The 14,437-nt window shown below is 29.3% G+C and overlaps 1 protein-coding gene across 1 annotated transcript; it reads right to left on the reverse strand.

Moving 5' to 3' along the window:
• Positions 1-889: 889 nt before the first annotated feature.
• On the reverse strand, positions 890-14,258 carry LOTGIDRAFT_164698 (hypothetical protein; the record flags this gene model as incomplete). The annotated part of the gene is made up of 28 exons (XM_009061216.1): positions 890-1,068; positions 1,230-1,521; positions 1,766-1,891; positions 2,294-2,484; positions 3,184-3,262; positions 3,616-3,821; positions 4,861-4,953; positions 5,206-5,374; positions 5,673-5,753; positions 5,854-5,936; positions 6,066-6,113; positions 6,466-6,620; positions 6,929-7,037; positions 7,424-7,520; positions 7,661-7,813; positions 8,345-8,472; positions 9,063-9,403; positions 9,685-9,798; positions 9,921-10,097; positions 10,248-10,454; positions 10,808-10,973; positions 11,477-11,556; positions 11,849-11,986; positions 12,233-12,309; positions 12,616-12,735; positions 13,081-13,190; positions 13,486-13,572; positions 13,940-14,258. 28 exons carry the CDS (start codon positions 14,256-14,258, stop codon positions 890-892), a joined length of 4,125 nt encoding a protein of 1,374 aa, XP_009059464.1.
• Between the last annotated feature and the right edge of the window lie 179 nt (positions 14,259-14,437).

Here is a 14,437-nt window from a genome sequence, read left to right on the forward strand (position 1 = left end):
CTTGTACTGTATCTAGAGAAATAAATCATTTATTACTTATTGTATCATCTTGTACTGTATCTAGAGAAATAAATCATTTATTACTTATTGTATCATCTTGTACTGTATCTAGAGAAATAAATCATTTATTACTTATTGTATCATCTTGTACTGTATCTAGAGAAATAAATCATTTATTACTTATTGTATCATCTTGTACTGTATCTAGAGAAATAAATCATTTATTACTTATTGTATCATCTTGTACTGTATCTAGAGAAATAAATCATTTATTACTTATTGTATCATCTTGTACTGTATCTAGAGAAATAAATCATTTATTACTTATTGTATCATCTTGTACTGTATCTAGAGAAATAAATCATTTATTACTTATTGTATCATCTTGTATTGTATCTAGAGAAATAAATCATTTATTACTTATTGTATCATCTTGTACTGTATCTAGAGAAATAAATCATTTATTACTTATTGTATCATCTTGTATTGTATCTAGAGAAATAAATCATTTATTACTTATTGTATCATCTTGTACTGTATCTAGAGAAATAAATCATTTATTACTTATTGTATCATCTTGTATTGTATCTAGGGAAATAAATCATTTATTACTTATTGTATCATCTTGTACTGTATCTAGAGAAAAAAATCATTTATTACTTATTGTATCATCTTGTATTGTATCTAGAGAAATAAATCATTTATTACTTATTGTATCATCTTGTACTGTATCTAGAGAAATAAATCATTTATTACTTATTGTATCATCTTGTATTGTATCTAGAGAAATAAATCATTTATTACTTATTGTATCATCTTGTACTGTATCTAGAGAAATAAATCATTTATTACTTATTGTATCATCTTGTATTGTATCTAGGGAAATAAATCATTTATTACTTATTGTATCATCTTGTATTGTATCTAGGGAAATAAATAATTTATTACTTATTGTATTATCGTGTAATGTATCTAGAGAAATAAATGATTTATTACTTATTGTATCATATTGTCCTGCATCTAGAGAAATAAATAATTTATTACTTATTGTATCATCTCGTACTGTACCTAGAGAAGTACCATCATTTCAGTATGTAGAGAAATAAATCGTTTCGTATTGAAACATTTTAATGTCACTATCTAATTTAGCTAATGTCACAGAAGTGAGCAAATATGGGACAATGTTCTCATAAACTTGTAGATACATCAAATTAAACAAGACTTTATACCTGCAGCTTCACTTTCTAGTTCTGAAGTTGGAGATTTTCCTACTCCTGGTTTCTTCATATCAAAAAATTCTATCATATTTTTCTTAGGAACGGTTCCATAGTTTCTCTCAATTTGAGTTTTTTCAGGTCCATCTTTAACTTGAGGCAGGTTTGGTATTTGGCCATCCACCAGTTTTCGTTCATGGGTAGATTTCCGTGTCATATGTGGTAAAGTTACTTGTGTCACTGGTTCCGAATCAGGATGTTCCTCTTCTAATATAGATTCTGGTACCTCTGGTGGTTCAACCTCTTCCTGAAAACCAAAAACGAAGAACAGACTAAATTCCTTAGTTCTATTATAGCCTATCTTTAGTCTTAGGTTAAAAGTTACTTGTTACTTTAATATAACAGAAAAGAATATAAAATACAGACTGTGAGTTACCACAATATAATCTTTGACTTTAATTGCTGAAAAATGTCACTGACAGCTTTAAAATAGGTAAATAGTCAACAACCATAAGGACAAAATTGCTGAAAAGTAATATGGCCACTATTACCTTTTCTATGTGTTGTTCTTCAATCTTTGGTTTTTCTGTTTTAACTTGGACTTTTTGTCCTTGTTTTGGTCTTTTCCTTTTTGTCACTCTTTTCTTCTGTATGTCTTTTTGTTTTCTTACAACATTCTGTAAATAACAGGAAATAACAGGAAATAACAGGAAATAACAGGAAATAACAGCTACAAGGTGTTAAATCAACAAATTAGCTTCAGTTTTAATTACAATCATCTAAGCTTAAGATTAAATATTTAATAACTTCAATCAATCACAAATAATTAGCTTCTGCTTGTACACAGATTATTTAAAACATTCTAAAAATGAAGTTTGGAAAAACAGTATGCTCTATTTTAAATAAGTCTTTTCTACATTTAGATGATAGTTGTATTCTTTATCAGGTAAATTTGAATTTTTAGTCTCTATCTCAAGACAGAATAATATTAAAGTGTTTTTGAGGTTTGAATAACCAAATAAAGTAATATGACCTTAAATCTTTTGTTTTATTTATTTATTTTTTAATAATATACATACTGAAACATGTTCATCAATTTCAGCACGAACATGAGAATGGTCAGCTTTCTTAGCTGCCTCCTCTGCAGCAACTTTCTTCAGTAATGTTTTAACATCCAATCGGACATCACCAATACCACTGCTCTCTCCCTCAGCGTAATCTCCTTTATATCGTGATGAAGGTTTACTTATTCTAACATTTGTAGCTGTAACTGTTTAATCAAAAATATGGTGTCATGAATGGTATGATATTTAGGATAAAAGGACTATAAAAGATTTACGTTTTAAAATAAAATGATGAAGTATACAAACTCATTTGCAAAATGACCAAACTTTTTTCCTGTCACTAATTCTACAAGGCTTTTAAAGAATATGAAAATTAAAGTTTGGGATATCTAAATGGTATAATGATCAATAAAGATATAAGAGGGATCAGCTACTATACTATACAACAACATCTTTACCTGATTTTACCAGATTTTGATAATTAAATTTGACTAATTTTGACTTTGTTGGTTCCTCCACCGTAATGGCAGCTTTTAAACAATCAAAAAGGTAAGTAAAAAAGACAAAAGAAAGAAAGAAATAACTCTTGGAATAGATCTTTCTCAGTTATCTGTACCCATTTACTGTAAATTTTACAGCTGGGTTGACTGGACTTATGTGTTATGATGACTTATTAAAGGTCATAAGACTTTCACACACCATAGCAGCCATTTATTCGATATAACAAAGAAAATGATGTCATGTAAAGAACCAATGCTCTATTCGACTGTGCATTATACAACCTCATATTGAGATGCTAAATTACATATTTCTGGCAGTGATATATGAATTGTAATACACTCTGATTCTTACTGATTTTCAGTCCTTTGTCAACTGTTTAAACAAGAGACAACAATCAAACTTACCCTCTGCTGCTTCTATTGGTTTAAATTTCTTAGGTTTCTTTTGTTTTCTTATTATACCATCTTCACCTACGATTTCTTCCTGTAAAATTTAAAAAAAAAAGTATTTGAATTTGAATCTCTAAGCATTTACCACAAAATAATTTGGTTTTATATTGAAGCCTACTATAGTAGGTTAAAACAAAGAGGAAGATTTTATTAGGTTGAAAAAGATCAGACTTCACACAGTTTTGGACCTCAGAATTTATCAGAAAATCTTTTCATAGATATTTTCATTTATAACCGCTTCTGTTTCTGTTCTGTTTATGTAAAGAAAATTTTTTCAGTAGAATTTCTGGTGTATCATTCTTTTTACATTTTTATAAAATCCTAACAGCTGAATAAGTTCTGACTTGTATACAGAATGAACATTTAATATTCCTGTGAAAATCTTACGTAAGAAACATCAGAACCATCATCACTATCTAGAACAGGAGTTGTCGAAAGAAAGGACAGTGTTGGTGATGGGCCTGGTGATTTTCCAAATTTAGGAAAACTAAACTGCCATCTTGATTTTCTATCTTCTTCATCTTCACCATCACTTGTTAGTAAATCATCTTCTTTTTTCTTTTTCTTTTTATATCGTGGATTGTGAGCAAAACCTAGCGAGAAATTGAAATACTACCACATCAATCATCAGATCTTGGCTATCTCTTGTCATGTAAGGGGACTTAGAGGTGATTTTTTTTTTTTAAATGATGTCATCGATTCCCAGGAAAATTTCCAGACCCTTCTAATGCAATATTATTTTATAAATCCAGCGCCTTCATGATTTTATTTGAAAAATCTGAGGCCATGGGTCTAGTGGTCGTTTACACATTGCTGGCTGTCAGATGTAGGTACTGGTATGGAAGTATTGAGTACAAGAATAACCTAGAAACAATATTTGACAACTACAAAGAAAAGATTGATTATGTCCAAATGTTAAGTTGAGGAAAATAAATACATAGCAAACCAGTGTTTGATCAGTATTTTTAACTAAATATTAACTAAAATCCACCCACAGCATTCATCTAGGGTTAAATATATTAGTATTTGTGTAATGTTATGTTATGTTATTATGTTATGATCAAAGGGAGAAAAAAGAGAGAATCATAAGAAATTCTTAATGCAGCACTCTAATTAAATATTATATATTTATTATACTCAATATCTATTTCTACATTTCTTCAATATTGCCTAATGACCACCTGGTATTCGCTCATTCCTTTTTGCTCATTTCCAGAGACAAATTTGAACTATATAATATTGCTCTCTGCAGGATCAAGTAGGCAAGAAAAAAAAATGTGTACATTTAAAGGAAGTGCAAATGGGCTGAATGTTAAACAGGACAATGTCCTTTTGTATTTGACCTAATTCTGACCCATGTAAAATAAAGAGTTATTATTATTATTATTAATAAAAGGTATGACAAACTTTTAACACACTGAAAATAGAGAACATTAGTTGAAAGAATGTTAGGTGAAAACCTTGACCATTATTTTTCAAAAAAATATAAAATGAGTTGAAATTTTGAGCAAGATCATTTCAAAGAATAAATTGACATATTCGAAAAATATCTACAAAAATACAACTACAAGTGCAGCAAAACACTAAATGTGCTTCTATTGTATAAGCAGTGTATTGTCATAGTCAGCATACCCTGTCTCATTCGTAACATATTAGCTAATCTTAGTTGTTCCATGAGTTTTGTTTCACGGTCATCAGTCTCCTGATCTGATGGTATTTCTAAAGCTGAAATAGCAACATAAACTGAAACATTTTTTAAAACTATGATCTTCATAAGGATTGTTATTGAAAAAAACTGCTGAAGATGCAAGATAACATTTCATTGCTCCAAATATTTTCAATATGGAACAGTTTTGTTTCTTCACATAGTTTGACCATGCCACCATTATCAAAAGAGAAAATAGTTGACTCCAAGGCTATTGTATTTTGTTGATACTTTTTTTAGTTTGTGAAAAACACTAAATTTGTTGACATTACCTCTATCATAAATCTGCTGCATTGTAGACAACATTTGAGCTTTTAATTCATTCTGTGTAATTTCTGAACCCACAATAAGGTCAATGTTAGCTAATTTTCCTGGAGTTTCTGGTGGGGAGTAATAAATCTCTGTTGGTGCCATAGAATATTCTGATTCCATATCAGACAGCTGAAAAATATCATCATAAATTTCCTTATTTTCTTACGTACATGTCAATTTTTGATGTTTTAAAATTGGAGTGTGAGTTTCCCTGCTATTTTCAACAGATAGCATATATCTCATTAAAGCTATTTTTATTTTTCATGCAATGTTCTTAATACATTCCAAGCCTTGATTTGTCTAACTGATAAATATTGGCCAATTAAAGCAACATAGATCTTGATCATCAAAGAAAAAAACAGCTATATATCTATTGTTAAAGCATAGATAATTTTTATTGGACATGATAAATTTTTGCCAAGCCTACCTCCAATTCTTCTTCTGAAGACGATTCCCATAGAGGTTTTCCTTCCAGGAAATCTTTAGAAAATTCGATTTCATATGGAATCTGGAAAGAAGAACACAAATTTGTTTCCAGATAAAATAAAATTGTGAAACTTTTGTAGGCATATATCTTAAAATGATAAAAATAAAAATAAAAGACTTACAAGATATTGGTCCAGGTCTATTGGATCTGGATCCGATCCAATTCCTTCAAATTTGACAGCAGGGTCTTCATATATTATAGATTCTACAGAAATAAAAAAACATGATATATTAATATATTTTGTTATATAATACATAGCGTATAATTATTACAGTTAAAACAAACAACTTTCACCATGGCCATTAGATATAAATATCTTATACAAAAACATACCATGATCAAAATCATCTTCTTCACCATCAAATTTTAAATGAGGACATACTGAAAAATATATAAAATCATTGAACAAGAACTAATAAATAGATATATTAAAGGTTATACAGATCATTTTTCTATTATAAAATCATGTCTTTACTATAACCTCAATTTATGGGAAATTCAAAAGCCTTACACATGACCCTTAAAGTTTGGGACCAAGAATAACTCAAAACAAAATTTAAATTTGAAACTTTCAATAATGAGTTAGGCTTGTTTTGTTCAATTAGTCTGCCAGGCCAATCTTTATGATGAAGGAACAGTATTTACAAGAGTTCTCATAATTAAAGCTTTTGTTCGTTTCTTTAATTTTGCAGCCTTCATACAATCTCTTAACAAAACATTATTGACCACTTACTATGTTTATGATCTATATAAAATATATGGTTCTTGAAGCCAACAACTAGATCAGCTTTGTTGTTTAGAAATAGAGCTGAACTTAGAGAATCATCTAACATTATTTCAGTTAATAAATATCTTTCTTCATCCCAGATTTTAATAGCACCTTCCACACTGAAATAAACAATGTACATTAAGCTTTTATAATGACACAGATTGCATAAACTTTATTTTTTTTTCATATCAGAAATGTGAATTTGCATATTTCAGGGATAAGCACCGATCAGAAAGTTGATCAGCAATAACAATTCAAACTTAAATAAGTTTACAATCTGTTACAGTTTGTAGAATATTGGAAATGGAAAGCATGCATTAAGTTGGATGGTCATTCAATCAGCCACAAGACATAAATATTTCTTTATGTGCTTCTGGTGCTTGATTTGCAAAACATTCCACCTAACTATGTATATAGCATTACCTACCTACAAGAACAGAGTAGTTTCATACTAGGGGAAGAATCTAAACAAATAATACATTCTAAATGTTCTGGTCTTTTATAAATATCTACAACTTCTTCATAATCTGGTACAGCTGAAATTTTAATAGAAATATTAATAATATTAAACTAATAGTTTCAATATGTCCAATTTTTGATTATGAAGCATTAATTAGAAATTAAAAATGTACTCATATCAATAATATGATTGAAAAATCTTGTGACTATGAAAAATATTTCATCTAAAGCAATAGTTCAAAGACATTATATGGTAGCAAACATTATTCACTTGAAGGGGTTGTAGAGAGGGGACACTAATATCATTGATTTATGCCATTCCAATTTTCAAGAAGACATATATCGCAGATGTCTGACTGAGAAGTAGAATGTTGAAAATTGATGGTATCAGTGTCCCTAGGATATAGAATAGAAAACCTCTTTACAATCCCTTTAACAGTCCATTTAGTCATAATATACTCACATCTAAGTTTATAGTAACCATTATCAGGTGGTATTATAGCTTGTAATCTATAGGTATTTAAACAACCACTTTCATGTCCAGTTACAAATAAATCATTCTAAAATAAAGAAAAAAATATAATTAGTCTTTAATTATTGTCTTTACAATCAGAAATTGAATTTGTCAACAAATCTTGTTGTTTAGATTTTAGCTTCAAACAAGAAAACTAGAAAAGAGAAAGTCCAGCTATCAACTTACCATTCTAGTATAATCTACCAAGTCTAATGGACAGTAGACTTCATATTGTAAATACAGATTAGGTAGAGACCAGATAAATATCTGTGTTAAATACTTTAATCTACTCATAGTTATCAATGTATTATGAACAACATCATGAGACATCTGAACAATCTACAACAACCAAAATAAATATAAATCTTTTCATTCCATCAAAGGCCATTAATATGTTCTGGAAGTCACATGTCAACTTTACGATAAAAGATATTTAAAAAATATTTAGCAGGCTCATCTATTTTATTTCAAACATTTCGAACTATAAGAGAATATATGGTAGACTAAGGCTCAGACTTGTTTTGTCCATTGTTGCGCAAGCGTAGCACTTAACAGTCAACATGACAAAATCACTCCTTGTAATTTTTGATTAAAACAACTCCATTATCTGCAATCAGTATTGCATACACACTAAGTTCACACACGCATACCGATGCATATACACCTCCACTTAGCTCACAAAAGGAATCTGGGCACTATACTTTTTATTTTAACTGCATTAAAGGCCATTGTAATGAAGATATCAATAAATTTGATTGCACATACACATTTCATCTTGAAGTCATACTTTTACTTTTCTCTTTGCGATTAACATATCATTATTCAACAATTCTGACTGACTGTTTTAAAATGCATGAATGAAAAACTTACAGGATCTTTTGAAGCTTTGAATTCCATGTATTTTTGGCCTTTCACTACAGGATCCATAAAAAATATTCTTCCATCCTGAAAATATTTAAGGTAACAAAGAGCTGTACCATACAATATATTGTCAATGTCTGAAATGTTTAATTGGAACATTCTTCAAAATACGAGACTTCATCGATTAGTTCTTACATTCTAACTCTAGAAATCTAGATATCAGTAATATTAGGAAGACAGATCTTATCAGAAGTTGATCAATACCAATGGTAATATTAGTACAAATATCAACACCAATAGTAATATCAAAACTACTAGTAATATCAATACTACCAGTCATACCAATATCAATAGTAGTATCAATACTAATAGTAATAGCAATACCAATAGTAATATCAATAGTACTAGTAATACCAATAGCAATACAAATAGTAATACCAACAGTAATATCAATACTACTAGTAATACCAATATCAATACTAATATCATTACAAATAGTAATAGCAATATCAATACCAATAGTAATATCAATACCAATATCAGTATCACAGCAAATAGCAATATCACTACCAATAGCAGTATCAATAACAAAACCAAAAGTAATATAATAACAAATAGTAATATCAATACTGATAGTAATGTTCATACAAACAGCAATATCATTGCCAAATGCCAATAGTAATATCAATACCAATATCAGTATCACAGCAAATAGCAATATCACTACCAATAGCAGTATCAATAACAAAACCAAAAGTAATATAATAACCAACAGTAATATCAATACTGATAGTAATGTTCATACAAACAGCAATATTATCAATATCAATAGCAATACCAATAGTTATATTAATATCAGTGTCAATAGTAATATCAAGGGTATATATTCCTACCTCCATTCCTAGCAGTAAAAATGTTTGTCTGGTAGGACAGGCTTCACCTTCATCAGATAACATAACTAACATAGAATTTAATAAACATACACAATAGCACACAGTCATAGTTTCATTACCAGAACCATTTTCTGTAGCTCGAAATACAGCATTAACTTCTTGTGTATTGTAAAAACTGAAATGTAATTTATCATGCAAAACGAAGTTTCATTTTTCATCTACATCACTTGCCAACCAAAGTAAAACATCTACATTTAGATCAATGTATTAATGCAGGGCTTTTATCTTTCTATTACCCCTTTCAGGATCCTTGATCCCCGTTAAATTCTTACTATTTCATGACTTTTTCTTAGGTTTTCGCAGCACTTTTTTCTAAACTAGCCCCACAGTTGTGACCCTCCATTTGTGAACACATATATAAAAGGATGATGGTTTGAAAAAACTAAAGGAAATCACCTAGAAGATGTTCCATTATTAACATTACTATCTATTATCTTATGTCTCTTCATTATATAGGGTATCTGTAATTCACGGATATTCCATACTGCTATTCTACATGAGGGATCAGTTCTGAAAAAACACAACTCAACATCAAAGATAGGATTTTGTATATCTTACAGCTTTGCAGATTACTTCTTCTACTATATACTAAAAGAAAAAAAAAACGCTTCATAACACTTAAGCCAACCTACCTGGTTGTATAAACCCAAACTTCATTCGTTTTACTCTCGTTTTTATCGATCAACAGGAATGCCAAGTTAAATTCTCTACTGTAACATAAACTAGAGATCTCTTCTAGGGGAGATAAATCTGGTGGTGGTAGTATTGTTGATAAATTTTTATGACTTTTTCTAGCAAATAATCTCACACTAAAATATAATTTAAATTATTTCGTATAAAAGTTAACATAAAAGACAAAAATAAAACTTGTACATTTGCAAATTTTTACATGCTCTTGTTACTTTGTATTCAAATATTCAATATTTAATCATTCTTCATTATATCATTTTGGTACAAACCTATTGTCATCCCCAACTGTCAAAATTCTTGTTGTTTTATTTTGACAGCCAACTAGAGACATCTTGGTTAATTTACTTCTAGCTGTACTCCAATACTCGTAGAAATAGTTCAATGACCACAGAGTTAGATGTCTAGATGTACACATATACAGTTTCTCATCATCAGTTAATCCCATCCATAATATACCCTCTGATGATACAACTAGACTGAAATAATGTGTCAATTTCAGTATTTGAGGTAATTTCTTACCTTGAATAGGATTTGAACTCATTGCACCTAATCGCCTAGGAGACATTTTAAGGATAAAGTCAAATAAATATCTTTTTATATAGTTTGAGCTATCTATATAACTTTTCAGAAATTAAATTCAAAATTCAAAACTGCACACCAAACTGCTAATGACACCTGGCACATTTCTATCAGTTGCACTAGAACAGGTCTCAGGATTATATGATCTTCTATCATAAGCTGCTAAACTGGATCTTAGAATATGGCTCATTACAAGAAGAATCTATTTTGCAAATGCAATTCTTATCTTACAATGTCAGCAAAAATGTACCTGTAAAGCGGTTCTAGAGTTTCTAAAGACCACATTCTAATGGTACCATCTAATGAGCTGGTGATAATTATAGAAGAGTTGTCTGGATGTATCATTAGATTAGTTACAGCTCTAGCATGACCACGAAATGTATGAACTAATCCTCCAGTCATACTCCAAACTTTCACTGAAAAAAACCCACACATATTTATTTTCATAAAAAATATGGTTCAAAATTAGTGCAGATTACCAAAAATTATATTTGACATTGACAGGTACAGTGGAGCCGTGTTTATCCAGTTGCCGATAATCTGGAAACCCCGATATCCGCACGCTTTTTACTGGGAACGGAATATTTCCTATGTAAAAGTAACCGTTAATCCGGTGCTCCGGTTTCCGGTTTCGCACAGCTGTGATTGGGAACCAATTATCAAATTCTATAGTAAATAGTATTCATCATCCAGTCGCGTTTTACTGTGAGTTCTTCTAACTGGCTTCTGGATTGGCGGTAATTTTGATATCGCGTGATTGTTGTTTAATAAATCTACAAGCCTGACATTCACCTTTCATTCAAAGACATTCCTTAAAATACTCCTTTTTGGTTCACTGCTTTAATGATAAGTCTGCATAATAACTAATAAATGCATAAACTAAACAGTTATAATCATAACACAAATTAATATCACCTACCAAAACAGTCAATAGATGAAGTAACCAGAACTTTAGCTGATTGTGAATAACGACATCCAGTTATTGTTTGTTTGTGAGCTCTATTAAAAACAAACATACATCAGTATATAATTTGTTTTTATAAATAATTTATTTCAATACCCAAGTTTTACTGTTTCAAGAAGCAATTATACAGTAGGGGTGAATTTTTGTCTATAAATACTTCATGATCAATAACACTCTAAATCTACTTCATATTACTGACTGATTGAGAGCGCTTTCAATGCTTGTGATAAACAATAAATTACAAAATCTGTTGTGTCTTCCAACCAGAAACAAAGGGGAACAACTTCATAAAATCTAAGAATACCTTAGTGGGCATATTGTACTTACTTTCTAAATCTGAAGAGCACTTTTCCTTCAAAATTATACACATTTAAATCTGTATCAGAACAACAATACAGATGACCTAATTCTGAATCTAGTTCAACACGTTTGACCCAACTTCCACCAACCTCTGGTAATTCATATCTAAAATATTCATAAACACAATATTGATTACTGTTACTAGTGAATCACTGGCTTTTATTTATGACATTTTCTATTATGTCAATGATTTACATTTACCAATAACATTTACAAATTTAAAATGATTTTAAAGAAATTATTATTGACTATAGAAATATTAAAGCAGAACCTAAAGTTTTTTAGGTCTACAGTTGATGTATTGAGCACTATTTTAACAGTGAAAAAAATGTTATTTTCAAAATGTCTTACTTTAGAGTGAGTCTGTAGTTTGCCATTGGTTTAAGGTTATTAAAAACATTTTCAGACACTTGGTGAAATGTCCAGAACTATATCATAGGAAATAAAAAAGGATAAAGAGATATGATAAATTTCAGTTATTGTTAACATAACATTTGTTGAAAACATAATTGTACTTGATAGTTTCCAGAGAAAGAACAGTCTTGATAAATGAGTTCATCAATTGAATAGAAATATAAGAATATGCAGACTGATATAACATCCTTATCAAGTGAACGTAATTATGATATGAACATATTTATAAATATAATACTAGAATGAACAACATCATTGTGACAGAATACAGAATAACAAGGAAATAAGAATGAAATTGAAATATTTCTAAATTAGTTTACCTTTGTTCCCCCTACCCCACCAGTTATCAGTTCATCCTTAGCAGGGTTAAATAACATGAATAATATACATCTTAAATCAGCACACACAGAATATGTTTCTTCAAAATCACGATTTAATACCTGCAATAAGTATAAAACAGATATAATGATCTCTTTGACAGATACTCTAAATTCTAGGAGAGACTATGAGTAATAGAATCAAAGTTATGATAATACCTGCAATGATTAAAACTTTCTTTATTATGAAGGGTCTTCTTCACATTATCGGTGAATTTAAAGCTAGGTCAATTGAGGACAAAATAGGTAACTGAATTTAACTTTAATAGTAAAATAGTAGGCTACTTTGCAAAGATTTTAATTCGAAATGATTGATTTTATTATATATTTTAAACATATGAAACACATGAAAATGCATATAGTTTAACAAATCTCCATGATTTTGTGGTAAAAATAAAATGAAAATACCTTCAAAGAAAAATCTTTGGTCAGCACAAAATAACAGTTAAATTTTCTCACATATATAATATGAGTAAATAATCTATACTGGTATTTAGCAAAACATAATGCTCTGGAAACTAAAAAACAAAAGGAAATCTTATAATCTCTATTTAATCAATGAAAGCAAGGTAATGGGTAATTGTCTATCATATCTCATTACTAAACTTTATTCTGTCAAATAAAATGGATTATAACTACTTCCTCCTGTTCAACAATCTTTCTTACTTGGCTAAACAGTTCTTGCCCAATTATTGACTATCAAAGTCGTTTAACTTTACAGTAATATTCAATTACTTGTGGAATAGTTCAATTATCCACATGCGTTATGTTAATTAAAATTCTGGGACAAAATATTGTTCATTTTTTACACACCTCTTTGATTGACAGCATCTCTCTTCCATGTAGTTATTCCCCTTCCATCGATTAATATAAATTGTCTCATTCTTCCATTGTATGCCACTGAATCAAAAAATGTAAAAATATATTCACACTATTTGATTTATAAAATTTTTGCCCCACTTTGGATAAGTGACAAAACATGGTACAAATTCGGAACAAAAAAAAACCAGAGAAATATCAGAATATTGAGTTATAATATTGATAAGACCATCCTATTGTAAAATTTGGTACCTATCTTGATATAACCTATAATTCTGTAATAATGAAAAATTGTCATAACTTGTAGGCCTATATAAGATAATGTTTGGTCGACTATAGTGAATACCAATGAAGCATAGATCTTAGAACCAGTTATCTGATTCTTAACAAAGACTAACAAATTTGAAAATTATAATAAATCAATAATAATAATGAAACAATAATTTACCTCCGATAATGTCTGTATTTTTCTGGCCGTGGTCATAAGAAGCTCTAGGTTGAATATCATACGGTATATTAGTATAGTGATCAGATATCTGAAGAATCTCTTCTTCAGTTGCACAACTTAAGATAGATGATGAGGAATTACGTTTTTCTAAATTATATTTAATATTTTCTGTTATCTGATTGAATATTGGATCTGATTGTTTTGAATCAACTTCATCTTCCACCTTGTTTTCTTTTGTGTTCTCCTCAGTTTCTGCATTATTTTCAGTCTTACTGTTTGTTTCATCATAATCTACTCTAGTAATTCTTATTTGCGCCATACTTTTATAAACTGTCTTAGTGTCTTTTCTATTGAATTTTTTTATTCATTTTTTGATCTCATCAGTTAACAGTATTATTCCTTTCCTAATTTCATACACTTTCATAATTTTTTTCATTTCTAATTACTTTGTTCACATCTTGGTACCCTTACAGTACTCTTCACTAAAAAGACACAAAT

Source organism: Lottia gigantea (genome assembly GCF_000327385.1).
Source record: "Lottia gigantea unplaced genomic scaffold LOTGIsca_46, whole genome shotgun sequence".
NCBI lineage: Eukaryota > Metazoa > Mollusca > Gastropoda > Lottiidae > Lottia > Lottia gigantea.